The 24,995-nt window shown below is 43.4% G+C and overlaps 1 protein-coding gene across 1 annotated transcript; it reads right to left on the bottom strand.

The window, feature by feature from the left end:
• Positions 1-1,668: 1,668 nt before the first annotated feature.
• LOC133473323 (very-long-chain (3R)-3-hydroxyacyl-CoA dehydratase-like) lies at positions 1,669-24,731 on the bottom strand. Its single transcript, XM_061764969.1, has 11 exons — positions 24,465-24,731; positions 19,431-19,473; positions 19,162-19,235; positions 11,976-12,140; positions 11,581-11,632; positions 11,374-11,484; positions 7,252-7,379; positions 7,013-7,125; positions 6,839-6,945; positions 6,625-6,756; positions 1,669-6,116 (listed from the first exon to the last, which is right to left on the bottom strand). Exons 1-11 carry the CDS (start codon positions 24,543-24,545, stop codon positions 6,040-6,042), a joined length of 1,083 nt encoding a protein of 360 aa, XP_061620953.1. The 5' UTR covers positions 24,546-24,731; the 3' UTR covers positions 1,669-6,039.
• Positions 24,732-24,995: the final 264 nt, after the last annotated feature.

Here is a 24,995-nt window from a genome sequence, read left to right on the forward strand (position 1 = left end):
ACCACATCGCTGTCGACATGCTCCTCGCAAGAGAGGGAGGTGTTTGCGGTATGTTTGGAGAACAATGTTGTACATGCATTCCAAACAATACTGCTTCAGATGGCAGCTTGACCAGAGCCATCGATGGTCTACGGACCCTCAATCACAAGATGAAGGAACACTCTGGTGTAGACATCTCCTTGTGGGACAGCTGGATGGACGTTTTTGGTAAATACAAAACCCTAATTTCATCAATATTGATATCAATTGCTGTTTTTGCAGCCATTCTGACATTGTGTGGATGTTGTATCCCATGCATTCAGGCTTTAATTGGTAACACAAAAACAAAAACAAAAACTTGACAATGACATGACATGTCAAGTCATCAATGGCGAGAGCAACACTGCAGGTCTCAAAAATAAATGCATCTGCCTGTTGATTTTATATATATATATATATATATATATATACATTTACAAATGCAAAATCATGATAAATGCAGACACAACATTAAACAAACAAAAAAAAACACATACATCGTGGATATTTCTGAATTTGTAAAATACGTCCAAATAATTTGTGGATTGGAATTTGCATGTTCTCCCCATGCCTGCGTGGGTTTTCTCCGGGAACTCCGGTTTCCTCCCACATCCCAAAAACATGCATGAATTGGAGATTTCCCACTGAGTAAAATTCATTTGTGACTAAATTTGAAAAGATTTCAGTAATCAACCATCCATCCATCCATTTTCTGAGCCGCTTCTCCTCACTAGGGTCGTGGGTCGTGGGCGTGCTGGAGCCTATCCCAGCTGTCATCGGGTAGGAGGCGGGGTACACCCTGAACTGGTTGCCAGCCAATCGCAGGGCACATACAAACAAACAACCATTCGCACTCACAGTCACACCTACGGTCAATTTTAGAGTCTCCAATTAATGCATGTTTTTGGGATGTGGGAGGAAACCGGAGTGCCCGGAGAAAACCCACGCAGGCACGGAGAGAACATGCAAACTCCACGCAGGCGGGGCCGGGGATTGAACCCGGGTCCTCAGAACTGTGAGGCTGATGCTCTAACCAGTCGGCAACCGTGCCGCTGCTGATATTATTCTGTTGTATAAATAGCAACAGGTGGATACACAGATTCATTGTACTTTTTGCCATCCAATGGAAGAGCATTTAATTGTCTGTCACTAAATTGTATTGTCATAGAGAGACTAAAAAATATATATTTCTGGTTAATAAAAATAATAATAATCCGCCTGCGTGGAGTTTGCATGTTCTCCCCGTGCCTTTTTGTCCGGGCACTCTGGTTTCCTCCCACGTCCCAAAAACATGCGTGGTAGGTTGATTGAAGACTCTAAATTGCCCGTAGGTGTGAATGTGAGTGCGAATGGTTGTTTTTTTGTATGTGCCCTGCGATTGGCTGGCGACCAGTTGAAGGTGTACCCCGCCTCTCGCCCGAAATAAACTGTGATAGGCTCCAGCATGCCCGCGACCCTTGTGAGAATAAGCGGTGTGGCCTGTAGACTTTGTATTATTTTCATTTTAAAGAGTTTTGGTTCGCCATCGAATCCAAATAATCATCACGTACGAACTCTGAAATGTACTTAAGTACAAGAGAATAATTTTTTACTGTCAATTATACACACTATTAATTTGGATGACTTGGGAATAAAGTGGCCACACACAAATTAGTTTTTTTTTTCTTTTATTAGCTTTACTGCATGCTAAAATCTGACAGGATAATCAGGACTGAGCACATCTGGCATAAGCAAAACAAAACAACAAAATTGCCAAATTAGCAAAGATATCTGAATAAAACACACCTTATCTGTACATTTTTTTTTTCCAGATGAGACAGAGAAATTTAACACCAGAAGGTTAGGCTGGCACAAGACAGCGCATTTACCACGAATCAGTCATTCAACGTTATCAACTATCCATGGCCATGGGGAATATCTTACATCTCAATATCTGTTGTATCATTGTTGTTTATACTTCTCCTCCAGTCCGTGTTTTTTTTTTTTTTTAAGAAGTCCCAGAGATCTCAATCAATCAAGAGCTCAACTGCAGTTGGCTGTACCTCTCTCTGTCTGTCTTTTTTTACATTGTCGCATCATCCTCTTAGGTTGGGAAAAAAGTAACAAGACTATTTGGACAAAGCAAGGTGTAGAAAGTCTTGATGTTTTCAAATGTAGGGAGTAAACGTAAAAGGTCATCAGGAAAATAAATACTCAAGTGAAACAGAATAAAGTATTCATACTTCATTACTTCCTACTACTCTTGAACAGTGGAATAAGGTCATGCAGTCGTTGTGACGGACTGAAGGTGAGTCCAGTTCTGTCTACTTCACACAAGCGTGAGGTGGCAGTGCTGCGATCTGCTTCCTTTGGTTACATTTACATTCAGCAATGTTGAGTCTGTGACTAACTGAATATACTGAATAAGTTCATTTGTTTCATCCATCCGTCTATCCAGCTTCCGTATTCCACGCAAGCGTTCTGGAGCCTATCCGAGCAGACTTTGGGTGAGAAGCAGGGTACACACGTACAATGCTACAGAAAATTGGTTGTCATAACAACAGCTGATGGTGATCTTCCCCCAAAACGATTGGCATATTAGTGCATATGATATATTTTTGTATCAGTATAACTACAAACTTTAAAGCATATTTAAACACTATACCTTATCATAATACATCTTTTTGGTTTCATAAAGAAATGGAGAACAGCATCCTATGAGCAAAACAGAACGCACAAACATCTGTTTTATTCAAATCCATTTCTGACCATCTAACCTTTAGTTTACAGCTCTACTTTGTTTTCTTTGGAAAACGCAACTACTTCCTAAATGAGTTTTTTATTTTAGTTTCCCAAGACATTGTCGTAGAATAAAAGATAATACAAACAGCATTCAACAACCAAAACACCTAACTGTTACTCAGGGTAAAACACGTAACAAAAAGTAACCTCTTAATTTAATATGAATAAATAATACACAAAATAAAGGCTCAGCATATATAAAAAATATTAACATTTCTTATGTTTGACAACAACGAGTGTCATAAAGGAAATGCTGTGTTGACAAACAGCAGTCATTTGGATTTGGATGTCATGAAAATGGTGCTGCTGAGCTCACTCAACTACAGAGGCATAATGGGCAGGCCACAACAAAGAAAGTTTGATGACTACACGTGCATTAACACTTAGCAACAACATAATGCAATAAGCCATATATGTCAAACTCAGACCCACAGGCCAGATGTAATTATATTCGGCCCATATCAAATCGAGACCATATCAAATGTGTATTAGAGCGGGCATGCCATGAGTGCATGCGCCACTAATACTACAAATCCCAGAATGCTTTGCTAGTGTTGGCATATCAGTTGAAATCTGCAAGCGCCCCATCCTTTTCTGTTGCAGTTATTAGCAACCGTGCTACCAGCCTCTTCGGGCCGATCCGATCAATGACATCGTTGATCGGCTGCGCAAAAGACATTTACTCCGCGTCGCCATCATGTCTGGTACGTTTGAATCCAAAATCTAGTTTATTTTTAGCCTTGACATGTGTCTTTTGACATAGTACTGTAAATATCTGGCCGCCAAAAGTTATTTATAAAAAAAAAAAAAAAAAAAAAAAAAAAAACGTCAGGCGGTGTGGGACAGACAACATGTAATGCCCAGATCAGACTACAAGACAAAGTTGGTCTTTCACGATTTCAGACTACTGCAAAATCTTGTATTCTAATACCACCGCATCCCGTCTTTTACGATCACTGGGCTTTATCTTGTCAACTCATACGCGACCGGATACACTCGTTTCCACGGCCACGACAACAACAATCGATCGCGTCTGTGTGTATTATAAGAACTAAATGGGGAAAAACATGTGTTTGTGGTCACCGGTGCTCGGGAGAGGACTTTAATTCAAGGATTGCGTGAGGTATGTTCACGTACTTTTAATATGATACGGCTCGCAAGCAGGCAACAAAACGTTATGTAGCCTAGCAAGCTAGTGCTAGCACTAACGGTTGTAAAGGCGTTCTGTCGAATCATGCTCTAAAGTTCTGGTGGTGTGAAGTAATGTAATTACAATAAAGTGATTTAATTACAGTAAGTTAGGACCCATTATTTCTGTCATGTTGTAATGTTGGTTTGACCTGACTGATTAGAATACATGACCTGACTAGAGCAGTGATTTCCAACCTTTATGGAGCCAAGGCACATATTTTACAATTGAATAATCACACGGCACACCAACAAAAATGTCACAAAAATTGGATACATTAATTACTGTATGTACTTCCTGCCATCTATTAAAAGAGCAATTATTTGTTCTGTCTGTCACTATGGCTCACTGGCATAAATAGATGAACAAAAATATATTTATTGTAAAAATTTTTAGAGCAATTAAGTAAATGAACAAGTCATTTAAAAAGACCCATTGCTCCATCTTGTGATCAGATCGGTGATCGGTTATCGTTTTTTATTAAACTCTGTGAACCCCAAAACCCCGATCGTGTAAAGCCTACTCTTTACCAACTCATTTATGCCGGGGTGGAGGGTTCAACCTGCCAGCTTTCTTTTACAAGATGACAGAAGTATCGCTCGTCTCACAGACCGAAGAGCCGGAAAATGATTATGTACGCCAAATAGGCAAAAAAAAAGAATTATTGGATATTTTCTTGAATGTAAATAATACTGATGGAAAAATGTAAATAAATTATCATGTGTTGTGCTTTTCTGCTTACTTCTAGTTAGAGAAATGTTTTATCACTGCGTGCAAAGCTTTCTCCCACAGGATGAGTCATGTGATTGCAGGTGCAAGGACAAACTTGAGCCGAGGAGTTTTCCTGTGGCTTGATAAGAAGTATATAAACCACAACAAAGAGTGTTATGTGCTGATCACATGAGTTACAACAAGCATGTATGCCCCCACCTTTTTGACGTTGTAACTCATATGTAACAAGGGAACTGCCCTAAAGTAATAAAAAGAGAGAATCAGGAAGAGTGAACTCAGAAATGGTTGGAGACTGTAACTAAGTACACTCTTGGCTGTTTTCTCCTTGCAAGTCTGAAAACTGAACTACCTCTGTGTCTGTCTTGATTTTTTACAAGTGTTTTAGGTGTCTTGAACCTGACAAATACTATAATAAATTTTCACATAAGTGGTGCACAGGTGTGCATGTACATTGAAAATACTAAAAGCGTACCAGATTCATGTGTGACTGCGTGCCAAGAACTTTACATTTTGGGTTTGGTGGTGGGTGGGGATGGGGGGACGCCACCAGTAGTGTTGTGTCGTTCGCAGACGACTTGTTCAAAAGACTGAATCTGTTGAGTAAACGTACTGATTGGAATCCCTTCATGAACAGATTTGTTCCGTTCTTAGTTCAGTTGAGCTCAGCTGCGTGTGCCACACAAGAAACTCAGCCGCAAACGGCACCACTTGTGGGGTGGCGACGGTGGCTCATGAGCGCGGAGGGACTACGATGACGTCTTTAAAGAAAACTGGTCTGTGGAGCATAAAATACTGCAGGCTGCTGCCCAAGACAACTGAGCCATATCAGCTGATTGCAGTCTCGTACTGTAATATAAGAATAAAAAATAAAAATAGTGTGTATCCACCGCAAGAAAATCACACATATCTGGATTCGTCTTTAAAAGATCTGTCTCATCATGCTGGTCTCATGTAAATCAATTCATCTTTGAAATTTTACACACATACCTACTTTAAGTTCATACAGTGAAGTTGGTGGGCAAGGAAAAAGCCTTGCACCAACAACCTTTGATGCCCCTTTGAGAACGAGATCAAAATTGTTATGCACCTCCCTGACTATAATTACGTTTACCTCACTCATAGAAAACAATAAACAAAACATGAGCCAGTCAAACAATTACTTGTAGAGTGGAAATCTAAATAGAGGCATGTAGGAAACACCAAATAAAAAAAATGCCATATAAAACATCCAGGCAAAGGAGGAATAAGGAAAGCAGTATGTATCAATGACAAAAAGAAACAAATATTGCAGCTCATCGTATGAGCTATGTCCTGCTCCATTAGTGAACTTTCCTTTTCCTTGATCGGTAACGTCTCCTCCTCTGCTTGTATAGATATCGGAAATTGATGAAGAGTCCTGAGGAAGAAAAGAAACGCTGGTCAATATTTATTTAATGGACTCAAAGCACACTTGCACAATAAACACAAATAATCCCAGAAATGCAATTAATCCATCCATCCATTTTTTTCACACACACATTCGGACCTGCTGGCAATTTAGAGTCTTCAATTAACCTACCATGTTTTTGGGATCTGGGAGGAAACCGGAGTGCCCGGAGAAAACCCATGCAGGCACGGGGAAAACATGCAAACTCCACACAGGCGGGGCCGGGGATTGAACCCCGGTCCTCAGAACTGTGAGGCAGACGCTCTAACCAATCTTTCCCCGTGCCACGCAATTAATACAACATAACGTAAATGCAATTTGTTGTTGTTTTTAAAAGGAGATTCTATTATGGAAAAACTTCAGGAGTGTCATACGTTACCAATTGCTGTATGAGAGAAATATCACATTAATTCACTCAGTCATTAAATCAGCAGAAACAACAATGGGTGAAGATGCAAGTGTGCGGTTGCTCCCTTACCCAAGAACAGGAGAACCAGGTAGAGCTGCAGAGTATATGAGAAGCTGAAGTAGTGTCCCAGCAGTGCAGGCAGAGGGAGGCTGAACAGCTGTGTTGCATCAAAGATGGGGAGGGACTGGATCACAGCAACCGCTACACAAATCCATAGAAAGACAAGCTGTTACCAACACATAAAATGTACCGTATTACCTCTACTCCTTACAGGGGCAATTACCTTCAGCCACAACCCCAAGTGGGTACAGTGGGATCCAAAGGCTGTATCTGAGCCATGTCAACAGCTTCCACTCTGTGCCAATGCAGGCCAGCATGTAGAAAGGGTACCTAACAATGAGAAGCTGAATCAGCCAGAGAGCCATCATCGTCATCAGCAGCAGTGTTGATAGCTTACCTGAAGACTTCAATGGTGCTCCACAGGTAGAACACGAAGAAGACGACAGGTTTTTTCTGCATCTCTTCCAAGCAGCCAAAGATGACAAATAAAATGACATTCCTCCCTGCTACCTGTGACATTGTATAAATAGATGTGTCTTTCATTCGTCTAAGACGATCACGAGTGAACATATGAAGAACATGCAATTATAAAGTGAGTAAAACTTCTTATTGAATATAGGAACAACTTTCCTTTACCTGTATCATGGCGGGGAAAAAGCCAGTTTTGACCAAGCCTAACAAGGGGTTAATCACCTCGAGCACGGCCATCATCTGACAGAAGTACATCACATCAGCTGTGACGTGGAAGGTATCATAAAATGAATCTGTGGAGAAGTAAGGAGAAAGGAGAAGGAAGAGGAACAAACCGCTATAATGAAACAGCACACTGCATGAGGCATTGAGCATAATCCTAATTAGTAATCATTGCCATTTGCAAGACAAATCCCCACTGTCTCCTTGTGTTTCGGTTCACTTTAAATAAGAACAAAATGTGTAAAGAGAGTCCATCAGTGTTTCCTTGACCTTTTTGTTGTTTTCATGTTAATGAAATGCACTGATGCGAATTATGTTTGCAATTAAAATCTAGCCAAAATAGTGGTCTAGTATTCAATCAAGTTCAAAAGCCTATCATGAGAACAAATGCATTACTACTGTTCTATTTAAGGCCCCCTAAACGAGATTCCCCTTTCAGATGTTTTATAGTTAGTGTTAAAGAATTGCGTTTCCTCCTCGTCACCCTGCTGACCTATGACTGCGCACCGACATACAGCTCCAACCTCTTGCAGACGACACAGCTGTAGTGGTTAGGGTTGTTGTTAGATGTTGCTGGTCCAGGAGAGGTCCTCAGTGACGTGCACTCCCAGGAACTTGGTGCTGGGCCCCCTCTCCACCGCAGCACCGTTGATGTTCAGGGGAGGGGAGCATGTTGGGAGTGCACTCTCCTGAAGTTCACAACAATTTCCTTGGCCGTAGTCACGCTCAGGAAAAGATTGTTGTCCATGCCCCAGGCGGCTCATCTCACTCCTGGAGTCTGTCTCATCCCCGTTGCTGATGAGACCTACCACAGTTGTCGTCTGCTAACTTGATGAAGAGGCTGGAGCTGTGTATCGGTGTGCAGTCATAGGTCAGCAGGGTGAAGAGGAGCGGGTTCAACACACGTCCGTGAGGAGCCCCCGTGTTCAGGGTAATGGTGCTGGATGTTTTGCTGCCGAACTGTATTGCCTGCGGTCTCCCTGTCAGAAAGTCCAGCAGCCAGTTGCACATTGAAGTGTTGAGCCCCAGCTGGTCCAGTTTGCGAATCAGTTGTCAGGGGATGATGGTATTGAATGCTGAGCTGAAGTCTATCAACAGCATTCTAACATGAGTCCTTAGAGTCCAGGTGATGTGGTGCATGACTAGCCGCTCGAAGCACTTCATCAGGATGGGAGTGAGCGCTACTGGACGGTAGTGATTGAAGCAGGAGGGAGACGACTTCTTCGGGACCGGGATGATGGTGGTGGCTTTGAAGCACGCAGGGACAACAGCCTGACTCAAGGAGGTGTTGAAGGTGTCCGTGAAAACATCTGTAAGTTCAGCTGTACAGCCCCTCAGAACACGACCAGGTATGTCATCTGGGCCCGGGGCTGTACGTGCGTTGATCTTGCCAAGGGATCTTCTCAAGCTGTCCCGGGTCAATGTCAGCACATGGTCACCAGGAGAGGGTGCAGAATGGTGTCCAGGTGTGCTTTGTGTGTCTCGAAGCGAGCAAAGAAGTTGTTTAGCTCATTCAGCAGGGAGGTGTCACAGGTCTGTGGTGAGGATTTGTAGTCCGTAATGATCTGAATACCTCCCCACAGCCTCCTGGTGTCACTGCTGTTACTGAAGTGGTGGGCGATCCTCCTACAGTACTCCCTCTTGGCCTCCCTGATGCCACGGGACAAATTGGCCCTAGCTGTCCTCACCCCCTCCTCATCCCCAGATCTAAAAGCAGCGTTACGGACCTTCAATAGTCTGTAGACCGCCGTTGTAACCCATGACTTCTGATTAGCATGAACAGTGATGGACTTAGTTGTGGTGACATCATCCATGCACTTGCCAATGTAGGCGGTAACAGTCTCTGTGTACTCCTGAAGGTCAGTGATGGAGTTGTCAGTGGCAGCCTGTTTTAACATGGTCCAGTCTGTGGTGGAAAAACAGTTTTGAAGTACCTCTAGGGACCTTTCTGACCACACCTGTAACCGTTTCCTAACTGGTTGCGTGACTTTAACCAGTGGTCTGTAAACTGGCATTAGCATTACAGTGAGGTGGTCTGAGGCACTGAGGTGGGGGAGTGGAAGGGCCTTGTAGGCTCCTCTCAGAGGGGTAAAAACGTTTTCCAGAGTGTTATTTCCCTGTGTTGGAAATTGAATGCTGTTATACTAGTTATAGGAGACATATCTTAGGACTTGTCGTATAAACCATACAATATAATTCTCGTTATCAATTCTTATAGTATTCCTGGATTTAGTATTTAGTATGAGATTGCTTACACTCGTGGTCCAACAGTAACCTTGAAAAAACATTTTAGTTTGTGCAACATGTTCGCAGTGTGTGTCTTTGGATAAGCGGGGGGGAAACAAATAAAAATAAATAAATACTAATCAAGCAAGTCAAGTCGAGTCACCACTAAATTTCAAACAAGTCGAGTCAAATCATTACTTGATTTCAGCAAGTCAAGTCATACAAGCTTGCTCCAGTCGCAACATGTATTGGAGTGGTAATAATTTATTTTCCCCATAAATCATAACACAAAAAAGGTATTCACACCTTATAAATGAACAACAACTGAGATTATGAGTGATTGCTTTGAATTGTTTTAAAGTTATATTTCAAACAATTTAACTGAACTTTATTTCTGAACAAACTATGCTGTGTACCTTTTGGTGAAGCCTTGTAACTCTTCTTAAGAGAACACAATTAAGCAAAGGCCAAGACTATTTTCTGTTGGTCAAATATAATTAGATGTGAACCTAATGAGCTCATGCAGAATGACAGAGATTTATAATTAAGGGAATAATACATGACATAAAAATGTTGCCATCCTTCAAAAAAAAAAAAAAAAAAACATTTGAACAAACTCTGCATTCCTCTTCTCTCCTCTACTTTAATTAAACCACTTAATCGGGTTTGTCAATTTATTTAGAAGCACTGACTCAGAAAAATTGTCATTAGATTAAACGTTATGTTTCATATGCTGTGGTCTCAATTTTAAAAACAGTGCAGAGAGCTTTATCAAAACGCCGACACAACAGATGACATTTTGATGGTGACACTTAAAAACGTTCACTCGTATGACAATTATAGTCACACGTAGCCACTCATAATTTGTACTGTACTTAGTAATAGTGGAACGCACTTTTGTCAACGATTGCGATTGTCGTGATCGTAATGCAAAGTGATCCGATACAGCACTTATAACGCACCTGGCATCTTTTAGCCCTTTCGACATGCCCGCAAACATCTCCGCAACTGTTTTCTTTTTATTAAATCTCCACAATGCTAGCAACACCGCTTCACTTCTGCATTCAGCGTTTCGCATTATATTTTAGGGGCTACTTTCTCTTCTAGCATGAGCTAGAGAGACAGAAAGAGAAAAGGAGATACTTTTGCATGCCTATGAACCGAGACGAAAGGTTCAGACAATTATCATAAAGTGTTACTTAGCTGTACTGAAACGTTAACAATCAGAGGATTTTTATTTTTAATCTTCCCAAACCAGTCTATGAATCTTATGTTTGACGAGGTGGTGAAACTGTTAAATTAGCTCAGCTGTCTTTGTGAGTTTTGTAGTGACGGATGAAGTTCAACGTCGTTGTTGTTGTCTTTAATGTGCGAGTTGCAAGCCATGCAGGCTGCCATCCTCTTTTTGCAGACTTCATCGACAACATAATCCTTGAATCCAAATTGTATTATCTTTGGAGCTCCTTCCATTGTTCTTCATGAAGGTGACTACGTCACACTGGCAAGTGCGCAACAATGCAGAAAGTGTTGCCAGATTGACGCGAATGACCCACCCAAAACGTTTCTTACTTTCAAAATAAAAAGGCAAACTCTCAATTCAAATGCAGATTTCCAACTCGAAACAAGATGACTTGTCAAGTCATGTAGTTCAAGTCAAAGTCAAGTCAAGTCAACACAGAAGGCCGTGGCAACCCTTGGACCGCTAACCCACACCGCAACACTGACCACCACCACTAAACCAAACTTAACATTGTTAAGCTATGTCACATAGTCAATTTGAAGGTGTAATAAGTTTGAGTCTCTGTCGGCTTTGCCCTCTGTTGGCAGTGCATTACAAACCTTGACCAAGAATGAAGAGCCGTACGGTCATGTGGACAAAGATCCAGGAGAATCCAAGGAACTGCACCAGATTGTACATAAATAAGTAGCCTTTCTTCAGGCCGAGGTGGACTATGGAAGAAGAATGAAGTGAAAAGAAAGTGATGACGACTATCATGTCTGATCGTTTTTGATTCGTATGCGGGTGAAATTTTCAACTGGACTCACGGTCTTTCTGAATTCTTGATTCCACATTTATCTTCTTTATCTGTTCTTCCTCCTGAAAGATAACAAACCATTATGTTACACATTAACCTTTTATTTTTCCAGAAATTAATGAGAATGTCTGACTACAGGATTTTTTTTTTGTCGAGCTACTGTTTTAAGGCTATACTTAAAAACATTGAAGTAAAACCTCACAATATATTCTGAATAGTAAATATTGTAGCACTTGGAACTTTTTTCTGATAAAGATGATGGTCTACATCTCATGGTGAAGACAGAGACAACTTTAAAGATGCCAAGAGCAGTATTTCTGTAACTCCAGACTTTGTTAAGAAAGAGGGATTTTCTGATGAAGGAATGTTAGATGTTGAAAAGCAGCCCAGCCCTTCATTTTAAACCTTAGCCTGAAGCTCCTTCTCAGCATCAGACTCATCCAGCCAGCGGTTGAAGTCTGGAGCCAGAAATAGAGGCTTCTTCTCCTGTAGCGTCAGACGGTCCCACCAGCGCTCTTCCTGCTTCTTGATTTTGATGTCAACCTGGTGCTGTGTTGACTTGTGTTCAATCTGAATGGAACACGGTGATGAAAGAACAACATGGGTAAGACATCAAATGTTCTCATCAGGGATTAAGTTAGGCAGCATCACATGCATTTGGCATCTTGGTTATGATACACCAATACGTTCAGTGAAAGCATACTGACTGACCTCATGGTGTACATACAAAGACATCAACACAAGCATTATACAATGACCATAAATCACAACAGTACCTGTATACAGTAACTAGTCAATCTAACCACTATCTCAAATGAATGATCCGACACTATCAGTCATGATTCTTAAATAGTACTAAAAAGGAAAAAATTTGAAGTAGTTTGTTAAACAACCGCAACCAAAAAGACATAATTTTGATTCAACAAAAACAAGCTGCAAATAAAGTAAAGGGAAGGAATCTTTTAAGTTACCGTATTTTCCGCACCATAAGGCGCACCGGATTGTAAGGCGCAGTTTCAATGACGGGGTCTATTTCTGTACTTAAGCCATACATAAGGCAAACCATATTATTCGGCGCATGCTAAAACAAGGTAACGGAAGCAAAACAGTGAGTTTGGTTGAACTTTATTCTCCTACGTATTTAAAAATACTCGTCACATTATTTTTTGATCAATCTTTTATCACAAATCCATCAAAGTCCTTATCTCCTGTATGTGAATTGAATAGCTGGGCAATTTCGCCATCAAACATGCCGGGTTCCCTCTCGTCATTGTCGGAGTCAGTCTCGTTGCCAGGTGGCTGTTCAGCAATGATGCCGGCTTTCGCGAAAGCTTGGACAACAGTCAAAGCAGATACCTTAGCCCAAGCATCCACAAGCCATTCACATATTGCGGCGTAACTCGCCCGGCACTGCCTCCCAGTCTTAGTAAAGGTGTGTTCGCCGTCTCTCGTCCATCGCTCCCACGCCGCTCGCAACTTCACTTTGAACGCCCTGTTTTCACCAATGTCCAGCGGTTGGAGTTCTTTTGTTAATCCTCCAGGAATGATGGCAAGCTCCAAATTCATTTGTTTCACTTGGTTTTTCACAGTAGCGGTGATATGGGCGTGCATGGAGTCTCCTGCTTCCTCTACTTCCGAACCATAGATTCATTGATTTTGAATTCTCTCGCGGCTGCTCTATTTCCATTTACAACCGCGTAACTGATAGCCTGTAGTATGAATTGTGCCTCGTAAGCATGTCTCTTCGCTGATGCCATTTTCAGGGGTCCTTAGCCAAACAAAGGTTTAGCAGCATACTGGAAGTACAGTATACCTACCGGAGTCGTGGCGGAGGGAAGCGTACGGACTGTACGTAGCTTAACGTAATGTTCTCTAATTGGTTTATCGCTGCCAGCGTACATAGTGTACGTATTACGTCCCTAGGTCGGCGGGAAATGGTCCGACAGTCAATCAAGCGGAGCGCTTACCCAAATCGCACAACATTTTTACAGATTTTGGAACTCAGTGCATACATAATGCGCACTGGGTTAAAAGCCGCACCGTCGATTTTTGAGAAAATTAAAGGCTTTTAAGTGAGCCTTATAGTGCGGAAAATACGGTAGTTGATTTCTATTTCACCCCTGCTGACCGACAGAAGGCAGGGCTGAAAGTACTGAATACTCGCTTGTATGCATTCAAAAAAGTATTGTGTTTATCGTAAAACTTAGCCTGGTGTTGCCACCCAGGCTACTCGGCCCTGCCTCCTATTTTCTCCATTTCACCTCCTTTTTCCTGGCGAAGGTGGCATTTGCATCCCCTATCTCAGTTTATGACTTCTCGAAGCAAGCCACCGATGGGGTGTCCCAACTCTGCTGTGTTTATAACTTTGAATGGTGGCCTTTGCTGGGGACGGTAGCGTCCACGCCACCCTTGTTGTGGCTTTTCATTGTGAGCCCCTTGCGGTATATAGTTTCCACGCGTGCCACAACTTAACTCTTGTCTCCCGTGACGTAACTGTTGCACCCAGGCTGCTCGACTGGTTTTGTTCATTCCTCATCTGCTGGTGTGATCATAAATATGAACATTAGAGCACCAGCGCGCTGTAGCCGTCGTGCCTACGTGGAGGCCATCTTGGGGAGGTTGTCGTTACCATGGAAGGCAATGCATGGACATTGAAAATAAGTCGTAACGTGCTTTTTTTTTTTTTTTTAAATAGATTTCCGTGGGGCTTACTGTTGTGTCAACACTGATGCTATCAGTACGCAACGTTTGAATATACAGAGTGCAAGACGCAATGCATATCTGTGGGTGTGATTGTCACCACACATCCTGCTGGGTGGCTCTTGACCGTCTGGTTGGCCTGGTATTAGCACTAAGGCTGCCCGACCCTGCCATGCTTATTTATCCCATCTCTACGGGGTTTGGGTGACATTCGTTCACCTGTCCTCGGCTTTTTGACACTTCTTGTTGTCTGTTCGGCGGGGTTCATTAGCTGTTGTTCATAGCCTTCGCTGGTGAGGGCGGTGTTCACGTGCCCTGACCCAGGCTGCGCCGTTGTGTTTCTCGCAGTTATCCGCGGGTAGGGTTGTTATCGCCCATACCACAGGCCTAGTGTTGGCGCTCATGCTGCTCGACTCTACCATGTTTAGTCTATCTATTGAGTTTAGGTGGCGTTCGCACACCTTTACCCAGCTTGTTGACTCTTTTTGTTTGTTCGGTGGAGTTCTGCGTTACGGATTCATGGACTTTGATGGCATGGTTGATGTTCGCATGCGCTCTCCAAGCCTACAGCATTTCGGCTTTTCAGTGAGCTGCAGGTAAACTCGTTACCGCAGGTGCCATGGAATGGTTGTTTGTCGTCTATCCTGCTGACCTGGCGTTGGCGTCCGGGCTGCTTTGGTGCCCGAGCTACAGACCCTTTCAAAAAAAAATTGAATATCATGGAAAGGTTTATTTATTTCCATAATTCCATTCAAAAAGTTAAAAGTTCATAGATTATAGATTCAGGGCACATAATTTAAACAATTTCAAGTATTTATTTGTTTATTTTTACGCAATTTGGGCTTCCAGCTCATAAAACCCACGAAATCAGGAATTCAAAAAATTACAAGAAATTAACATTTACTTCTCAGTTTTTGTAGAAAAAAATAAAGAAATTAGGGTCTCAATAAATATGTGACAGCAAAATACAAAATATGGTACTTTCAAACCGATATGTTAATCTTCAATACTTGATTGGGAATCCCTTTGCTTTCACTGCCTCGATGCGCCGTGCCATTGAGGAAATCAGCCTCTGGCATTGCCTGGCAGTTATGTAAGCTCAGATTTCCTTGATGCTTGCTGTCAGTTCTTCTTTGATTTTGGGTCTGGTGACCCTCATTTTCCTCTTGATAATACCCCATAGATTCTCAATGAAAACTAAACTTTTCCTGTTTTATGAGTTGGCCGGCCAGTCAAGCACTGTGGTGGATTGGGCATCAAACCAGGTTTTGGTGCTATTGGCGGTATGGGCAGGGGCCAGGTCTTGCTGGAAGATGAAATCTGCATCTCCATACAGATCCTCAGCAGAAGGAATCATGAAGTCCTCCAAAACATTCTGGTAGCCTCTTGTGATGACCTTGGATTTAAGAAAGTTTACCAACACCTGCACTGGACATTGCACCCCAAATCATGATTAACTGTAGATATTTCACACTGGACCTCAAGCACCTTGAGTTCTGTTCTTCACCCGTCTTCCTCCAAACCCCTGGACCTCGATTCCCAAATGAAAAGCACACTTTACTTTCATCGAAAAAGAGGACCTCGGACCACTGGCCGACAGTCCAGTCCTCCTCCTCCTTGGCCCAGTTGAGACGTTTCCTATGTTGGCTCAGGCCTGACCTGAGGAACCAGACAGTTGTAGCCCATCTCCTGGAAGCGTCTGAATATGGTGGTTTTTGAATCTGAAACTCTTTCTAGATCTCTGCTAGATTCTAGAATCTTCTCTGTTGGATAATCCGCAGAAACCCACGGTCATCTCTTTTTGCTGGTGCATCTTCTCCTCCCATATTTTGTCCTTCCATTAGAGTTTCGATTGATATGCTTGGATACAGCACTGTGTGAACAGCCAGCCTCCTTAGCTATGAACCTTTGTGGCTTTCCCATCCTATGGAGGTTATCAATGATGGTCTACAGAGCCAGCTTCTGTAGCCGGGGATCAGATCACCAAGGTCCCCTCCTTCGTCCACCACCCAGCTCAGACTGCACCCAACCCCTATGGCCCCTCCCACAGGTGGTGAGCCCATGGGAAGGGGGACCCATGTTACCCTTTCGGGCCGTGCTCGGCTGGGCCCCGTGGGTCCAGGCCCGGCCACCAGGCGCTTACTTTCGAGCCCCACCTCCATGCCTGGCTCCAGAGGGGGTCCTGGTTAACCGCGTCTGGGCAAGGGAACCCTACATCCATTTGTTTTATTCATCATAGGGGTTTTTGGAGCCATGCTTACTATGGTCCCTCACCTAGGACCTGTTTGCCATGGGTTACCCTACCAAGGGCGTGAAGCCCCAGACAACTTAGTTCCTAGGATCATTGGGACACGCAAACCCCTCCACCACGATAAGGTGACGGCTCAAGAACGGGGCATTTTCAGTCTCGGTCTTAAATTCTTTTATCTCTGAAACATCCCGTCCAAGACAGGATGTTGTGATGATGTAAGGAGAAATTGCGACCAGCATCGCCTGACTGGATAAATGGACACGCATTTGGGTTCACCTAAAGACGATAGCATGATCATGATTATAATTTTTTACATCATCACCCAGCCCTAGTGTAGCATCCCTTCCCCCCTTCACATTGCACAGGCGCGCAAGAGCTGCAAAGCAAACCCAAACAAACATGTCAGATCAAATAGCACTCACCATAAATAAATTGAAAGATTTAAAGCTAATCCATATGATCAGTATCGGCAGTGAAAAGCAGATCTCACACATGGATCATCAGTACCAGAATCGGCAGTATAAAACAAGATAAAGCATTGAAATTGCAACAACGCTTTAAGTAAATATTTTAATAATTTTGTAATTGATTTATTCTTTTAAGCATTATTATTAATTTGTGCAATTGCAATGCCTAGATTTTCCATAACGCTTCTCCTCACTAGGGTTGTGGTGCAGGAGCCTATCCCAGCTGACTCTGGGCAAGAGGCTGGGTACACTCTGAACTAGTCACCAGCCAGTCACATAGAAACAAACAACCATTCGTGCGCACATTCACACCTACGGGCAATTTAAAGTTTTCAATTAACCTACCATGAATGTTATAGCAATGTGGCAGAAAACCCACGCAGGCACGGGGTTCTCCACACAGGCGAGGCCGGATTTCAACCCAGGTCCACAGTAGTGTGAGGCGAATGTGCCAACCGGTCCTCCACCGTGCCCCCCCCATGAATGCAATTGCACTAAATATTTCTTAAAGGGGCCTACATAATACAGTATAAAGACACTAAATATGAAATAATCACAAAAACCTAACCTATTATGTCATGAATATACAGGGCCATCACTCAAAAAAGCTTTATGTTGGACCCTTGAAAAGCTAATATTTCTTGCTTGCAGGAGACATATTGTGTGTTTTTTTTCACAACTCAAAACAGGTCCTCGGTGTCCTAATAACACAGCTGTGACAAACGCCCCCACCCCAATCAAAGAATTGTCACATAGTAAAAGAAACTAACTTAGCTGTTAGCTAATGCTAATCTGTGCAATCAACAAAAATCAACGCAGCTCTGCTTATCCTGTTATCACCCTAAAATAATTTAAACATATCACCCCACTCCTTCTTTTAGTTTTTGTTTGTTTCTGGGGGTTTCTCCCTTTAGTCTCCTCTTCAGGAGGTAAAATGCATGCTCTACTTGGTTAAGATCTGGTGATTGACTTGCCCAGTCTAAGACCTTGCACTTTTTCCCCCCTGATGAAGTCCTTTGTTGTGTTGGCAGTGTGTTTTGGGTCATTGTCTTGTTGCATGATGAAGCGTCTCCGTATTAGTTTGGATGCATTTTTGTTGACTTCAGAATTCCTTCCGCTGCTACCATCATCAATAAAGACTAGTGAGCCCGTTCCAGAAGCAACCATGCAAGCCCAAGCCATTACATTACCTCCACCATGCTTCACAGATGAGCATGTGTGTTTTGGATCATAAGCAGATTCTTTCTTTCTCCATACTTTGGCCTTTCCATCACTTCGGTAGAGATAAATCTTGGTCTCATCAGTCTCATGGCTCATCTTTGTACTTCTTTGCAAAATCCAATCTGGCCTTCCGATTCTTTTTGCTGAGGAGTGGTTTGCATCTTATGGTATGGCCTCTATATTTCTTCTCTCGAAGTCTTCTTCAAACAGTGGATTTTGATACCTCCCCCTCCCCTTCGGAGGTTGGCAAACCATTTTGTCTGGCAATTTAAAGAAAAATGCATCCAAACTAATCAGGAGAAGCTTCATCATGCATCAAGACAATGACCCAAAACACACTGCCAACACAACAAAGGACTTCATCAGGGGGAAAAAGTGGAAGGTCTTAGACTGGCCAAGTCAATCACCGGACCTTAACCCAATAGAGCATGGATTTTACCTCCTGAAGCGGAAACTGAAGGGAGAAACCCCCAGAAACAAACAAGAACTGAACAAGCCTGCAGTAAAGGCCTGGAACAGCATTTCAAATGAAGAAGGCAACAGTGTGGTGAAGTCAATGGGTCGCAGGCTTGATGCAGTTATTGCAAGTAAGGGTTACGTGACCAAATATTAAATGTTATTCACTTTTAGTTAATCATGTCTGTTCCAATAATTTTGCTCACTTAAAAAGTGGGTAGCTTGAAACAAAAGGTGCTCTGTCCTGAGTTGTTTAACACATCTAGATGTAAATACCATGAAATGAAAGCTGGAAAATTGAACTTCTGTCTCATATTCATCTTTCGATCTGAAACCCAAATGTCTTCAGTATACAACAAAAACAAAGGAATTGATCTTGCCGTTCCAATACTTTTGGAGGGGACTGTACTTGACACAGCTGGACTGGCAAATGGACAGACAGTTATTGTAAAGTACAATTAGCTGGAACTAAAGAATGTAATGAAAAAGACAATACCTTAGGTCTGATGGTTTCCAAGAACTCTAAACTAAACTTGTATTCATTATCTCCTCTAGCTCCATGTCCTAGTGCTGTGGAAAACAATAACATTATGAATTGGAATATATGATTTGATAAATTTTATGCTGCAGTTAGTCTCTACTAAATTGAAGAATTAAGACGTACTGTACAGTAAGATACTGTACATTGACTACTAGCCACCTAGCATTTTGTTTCTTTAGATAGTGTAAAGACATTTGCAAAGATACAAAAACACACACACAAACCTCTGAACTGAATTGTGTTGTTTTGCAGGTTGATTTCAAGATTCTGAAACAGAAAAGACAATAAAATCAGACTTTCACCCCTACAAAGACTACAAGAATGTTATTGTGTATTAATACTCATTTTATTGAGGTGTAACATATAGAGTATTGTTAAATATTCCCCCAGATTGGATGCTAGGTACATTTCAAGCAACGACATAACAGCGTTGCGGGACTCTTCTTGTCCCTCACCAGGGACAGGACCTTGTCATTTCCTCAGCATGTTGTAGAATAAATCATTTTAAAATGTTAGTTTTGTTACTAAATAATGATCATCGGCCGCCATTTTCTTTCCATTTCACTATGCCCGGATTTCCCAAAGCAAAACGGCAATAGAAGACATGTAAATTATCCATCCATCCATCCATCCATTTTCTTGATATACTATTATCCTCGCTACAGGGTCGTGGATGTCCAAACTTGAATTCAGCAGAGGTCCACCAAAATCGCGTTTGTCATTGTTTCGCGCAAGGTAATCCTTGTTCTACTGGCCAATGACGTTGTCTTTACCACATTGTTTTTGAAATTTTCAATTCAGATGAGATTGACTGTGACTGTGGTTCTGGCAAAGATGAAAATGTTCCTCGATTTTGGCATCCAAAATCAAATGTTTATAGAATTTTGACATGATTGAATGGTACAGTGATGTGATGATCTACTATAATGCTTTTTTTTCCTGTTAAGTTAATCTGTCAATTAGCGTTCTCTCGACATGATCCGGAATGAGATGGCTTGAGCGGACACCGCCATTGGAGAAATTTGAAAATGTCTTCTTTAAACGTCACATTTTTGTCTCAACTAGTAAGAAACATACGGGCATTTTTCTACCAAACAGTCAAGGTTTCGGTCAAATATTTCCTCATGACTTAGACTAATTTCTGTACAAGTCGATTTCGTACGATTTGCAAGATAAAAAGTGGCATGAAATATAAAATCCTTAATCATTTTTCAATTCTTACAAACTGGGGCTCACAACCAGGGCCATGACCCGCAGCACCTCAACGCGAAAATACAAAAGACCAGTGCAACAAATACGACACTGGCTGATCTGGTGAGCAAAAATGTTGCTTAAACGTAAGCGTAGCAATAGAGGAAGTCCAGTCCAGAGGTGGGTAGAGTAGCCAAATATTGTACTCAAGTAAGAGTACTGTTACATGACAATAATATTACTCAAGTAAAAGTAAAAAGTAGTCCTCCAAAAAAGTACACAGTGAAATAATTACTCAAGTACTGAGTAAAAATTGAGTAATTTCAGATTTTTTTAACCACAGCATGAACATGAATAAAAAAAAAAAAAAGGAAAATAAAACGTGAATGTGCAAATTCTGAAGTTGCTGTGTGTGTGTGTGTGTGTGTGTGTGTGTGCGCGCGCGCACAGTCAAAACTACAAAAAAAATTCTGCAATTTACTGCAAGGTGTTTTCTAAAGTTCTAAGTGAACTGAAATATCGACGTTTGGGCAGACAGTGCCAGACAATTACGACAATACATGAAAGCTGTTGTTTTCCATCCATTTTCCACCGCTTATCCGAGATCGGGTCACGGGGGCAGCAGTCGCGACGGGATGCTGAGGCATTCCCAGGCCAGCCGAGAGACAGTCTCTCGAGCATGTCCTGGGTCATCCCCGCGGTCTCCTCCTGGTGGGATGTGCACGGGAGGCATTCTAATCAGATGCCCGAGCCACCTCATCTGGCTTCTCTCAATGCGGAGGAGCAGCGGCTCTACACTGAGGCCCTCCGGATGACCGAGCTTCTCACCCTATTTCTAAGGGAGAGTCCGGACACCCTGCGGAGGAAACTCATTTCGGCCGCTTTTATCCGGGATCTTGTTCTTTCGGTCATGACCCACAGCTTGTGACCATAGGTGAGGGAAGGAATGTAGACTGACCAGTAAATTGGTAGCTTCACCTTTCGGTTTTGGTCATTCTGGACTACATCAGACCGATACAAATTCTGCATCACTGCTGACACTGCACTGATCCGCCTGTCGATCTCCCGTTCCATTCTTCCCTCACTCATGAACAAGACCCCAAGATACTTGAACTACTCCACTTGGGGCAGGATCTCATCCCTGACCTGGAGAGGGCCCTACACCCTTTTACGACTGAGGACCATGGTCTCAGATTTGGAGATGCTGATTCTCATCCCAGCCGCTTCACACTTGGCTGCGAACTGCTCCAGTGAGAGTTGGAGATCACGGTTTGATGAAGCCAACAGAACCAAATCAGAGCAGAGATGCAATACTGAGGCCACCAAACCGGACTCACACTACGCCTCGGCTGCGCCTAGAAATTCTGCCCATAAACGTTATGAACAGAATTGGTGACAAAGAGCAGCCATGGCGGAGTCCATCCCTCACCGGAAACGAGTCAGACTTGCTGCCGGCAATGCGGACCAAACTGTGACACTGGTCGTACAGGGACCGAACAGCCCGGCACCCCATACTCCCAAAGCACCCCCCACAGAACTCCCCGAGGGACACGGTCGAACGCCTTTTCAAAGTCCACAAAACACATGTAGACTGGTTTTGCGAACTCCCATGCACCCTCAAGGACCCTGCCGAGGGTGTAGAGCTGGTTCACTGTTCCACGGCCAGGACGAAAACCACACTGCTCCTCCTGAATCTGAGATTAGACTTCCCCACGGTCCCTCCTCTCCAGCACCCCTGAATAGACCTTACCAGGGAGCCTGAGGAGTGTGATCCCCTTGTGGTTGTCTTTTTAAAAAGAGGGACCAGCACCCCAGTCTGCCAATCCAGAGGCACTGTCCCCGATGAACATCCAGAGCCTTTAGGAAGTCCGGGCTAACCACCTCGGTGACCTCAACCTTAGAGATAGGACAGCCCGCCTCAGAAACCCCAGGCTCTGCTTCATCATGGGAGGGCGTGTCGGTGGAATTGAGGAGGTCTTCGAAGTATTCTCCCCACCGGCTCACCGAACTCCTCCCACGTCAGAGTTTTTGCCTCATCAACCACCAAAGCTGACACGACCACAAAGTCGATCTTCGAACTGCGACCTAAGGTGTCCTGGTGCCAAGTGCACGTGTGAACACCCTTATGCTTCAACGGTGAATGGTGTTTGTTATGGAGAATCCGTGGTACGCACAGAAGTCCAATAACAGGATACCACTCTGGTTCTGATCGGGGGGCCGTTCCTCCCGATCACACCCCTCCAGGTCTCACTGTCATTGCCCATGTGAGCATTGATGTCCCCCAGCAGAACGTTGGAGTCCCCACCGGGAGCGCTCTCCAGCACCCCCTCAAAGGACTCCAAAAAGGATGGGTACTCTGAACTGCTGTTTGGTGCATAGGCACAAACAACAGTCAGGACCCGTCCCCCCACCCGAAGGCAGAGCAAGGCTACCCTCTCGTCCACTGATAAGTATACCCACACCTGCTCGGCGCCTCTCAGCGTGGGCAACTCCAGAGTCGAAGAGAATCCTACCCCTCTCAAGAGGACTGGTACCAGAGCCCAAGCTGTGTGTGGAGGTGAGCCCGACTATATCTAGTCGTAACTTCTCAACCTCGCACACCAGTTCCAGCTCCCTGCCAGACAGGTGACATTCCACGTCCCTAGAGCCAGCTTCTGTAGCCGGACATCGGATCGCCAAGGTCCCCCCCTTGGGTCACCGCCCAGTTCACAATGCACCCGACCACTATGGCCCCTCCCACAGGTGGTTCACACAGAGTAACGTGGGCAGGGGGACCCACGTTACCCTTTCAGGCTGTGGGTGCAGGCCCAGCCACCAGGCACTCCCCTTCGAGCCCCACCTCCAGGCCTGGCTCCAGAGGGGGGCCCCGGTGACCTGCGTCCGGGCAAGGAAAACGCAATCCAATAATGTTTCTCATCTTAGCCGTGCTTTGTCTGGTCCCTCACCTCGGACCTGTTTGTCATAACGACGACCTTCCCAAAATGGCCGCCACGTAGGCACGACAATCAGCCAGGCTGTCTTATCTCGTGTTAATACCTATGAATACCAACAGAAGACTTTGTGTGAGGTCATGTGACTTTCTTGTGTTGTTTGATTGGTGAACGAGACTTAAACGTCACTAGCCCTTAAATTGGATTGGCACAAACAGCGCCTGATGCGGAAGTGGGAGTCACAGTCGCGCGCACGAACTTGTTGATAATTAAGCAATAATTGATAGGTAAAAGTAGCGAGTGACACTTGGATTATAGTAATGGAGTAAAAGTAACGTTACTTATTAATAGCAGAAGCGGTGGAAGTGTTTTATCTGAACTTGTCAACTTCTGTGACTTATCCAAAGCGAGGTCCCGAGCGCACAGGCGGAACCTCAGGCGAATGCGCTCGCATATTCGTCCGCCACAGAGTAATGTTCACAATTACATTTGTGTGTGGATGGTGGATGTGTGGAATGGAGCTAGCTGCCAGCATTCAAGGAGTACGAAACAGCCTATGACAAACCCCCCACTCCAGGAAAAACTCATCGGATCTATACGATTCACGTCAATGGCCTATTTGGAGTTCTAAACGGTGAATTTCTCCGAAAGGCGACTGATTTGCATATATGCTCCAATGACATCCTCTATTTTGATTTGAAGTTTTTAGTAACATACCTAAAAAACACTTGTAGAGATCTACGTATAGAAATAAAGTATTGTGTATTGACATTTATCTGTTTCCTACCTTGTTAAATCGTTGTTGATAATATTTGTGAGCATACACTTTAGTGTAATTTGAGGAAACTTGTGATAAAACTGGTAGCCCTTTGCATTGATCAGCACCAAAGATGTCGCTCTTGCAGTTTCGAAAAGGTCGGTAACACCTGCTTTATAAAGGACAACCTTTGCGTGACCTAAAATGCTATACCCGTAATTCAATTCGCTAAGAAAACCACTTTAATTATGCATGCAGTCAGTATAGCGAGAGAAAGTTAGCCAGACGTTTGACATTCGCCAGAGGCCAAGCATGTAACTGTAGTGTGACCACGATTAGGCTGAAGGCTAAGCAGATGGACGTAGTGGGACGTATTTTACCTTGGTATCGCTGAGCTCCACCCGGAGATAGATCTCTCCGTGCCGCTGCGCCCAGTAAACGTGAGGCGTGAGGATCTGCATTGCAACCGAGTTTCCTCTGATATCGACGTGCCACAATAACTTCCCAAGAAACCTAACCTGCCCACCAAAGTGCCACACAGCGATGGAACATACTTCCGGGAAGAGGAAGCTCCTCAATTACAAAAGTAAAAGCTTGTGTAGCTAGTTAAATTTCAAAATAAAACGGCAATAGAAGCGATGCAAATTATTCATCCATCATGCCATCCATTTTCTTGATAACCGCTTATCCTAATAATGAGTTTACAGTTGCAAACTAACATCATAACGATAAACAATGCATTAACAACTTTAGACGTATCCTTGATTAATATTTTGTATTAAAATGTGCAGGCGTATATAAAGTAATGGCTGGAAAGTGTATACTGTACGAATTAGTTATCGTTTCACTCAGACACTATAGAACGTTACAATCTAAGGTACAATATAAACCCCCCTCACCGATATCATTCT

This window comes from Phyllopteryx taeniolatus, unplaced genomic scaffold (assembly GCF_024500385.1).
Source record: "Phyllopteryx taeniolatus isolate TA_2022b unplaced genomic scaffold, UOR_Ptae_1.2 contig_24, whole genome shotgun sequence".
In the NCBI taxonomy this organism is placed as follows: domain Eukaryota; kingdom Metazoa; phylum Chordata; class Actinopteri; order Syngnathiformes; family Syngnathidae; genus Phyllopteryx; species Phyllopteryx taeniolatus.

Coding starts and splice junctions, on each gene's coding strand:
- LOC133473323 (XM_061764969.1), bottom strand. CDS start 24,545: ATGCAGATCCTCACGCCTCACGTTTACTGGGCGCAGCGGCACGGAGAG. Junction 11,485..11,580: donor ATCAAGAATTCAGAAAGACC/GTGAGTCCAGTT, acceptor CTTCTTCCATAG/TCCACCTCGGCCTGAAGAAA. Junction 7,380..11,373: donor GCTCTTCATTCTTGGTCAAG/GTTTGTAATGCA, acceptor ACTTCTCCACAG/ATTCATTTTATGATACCTTC.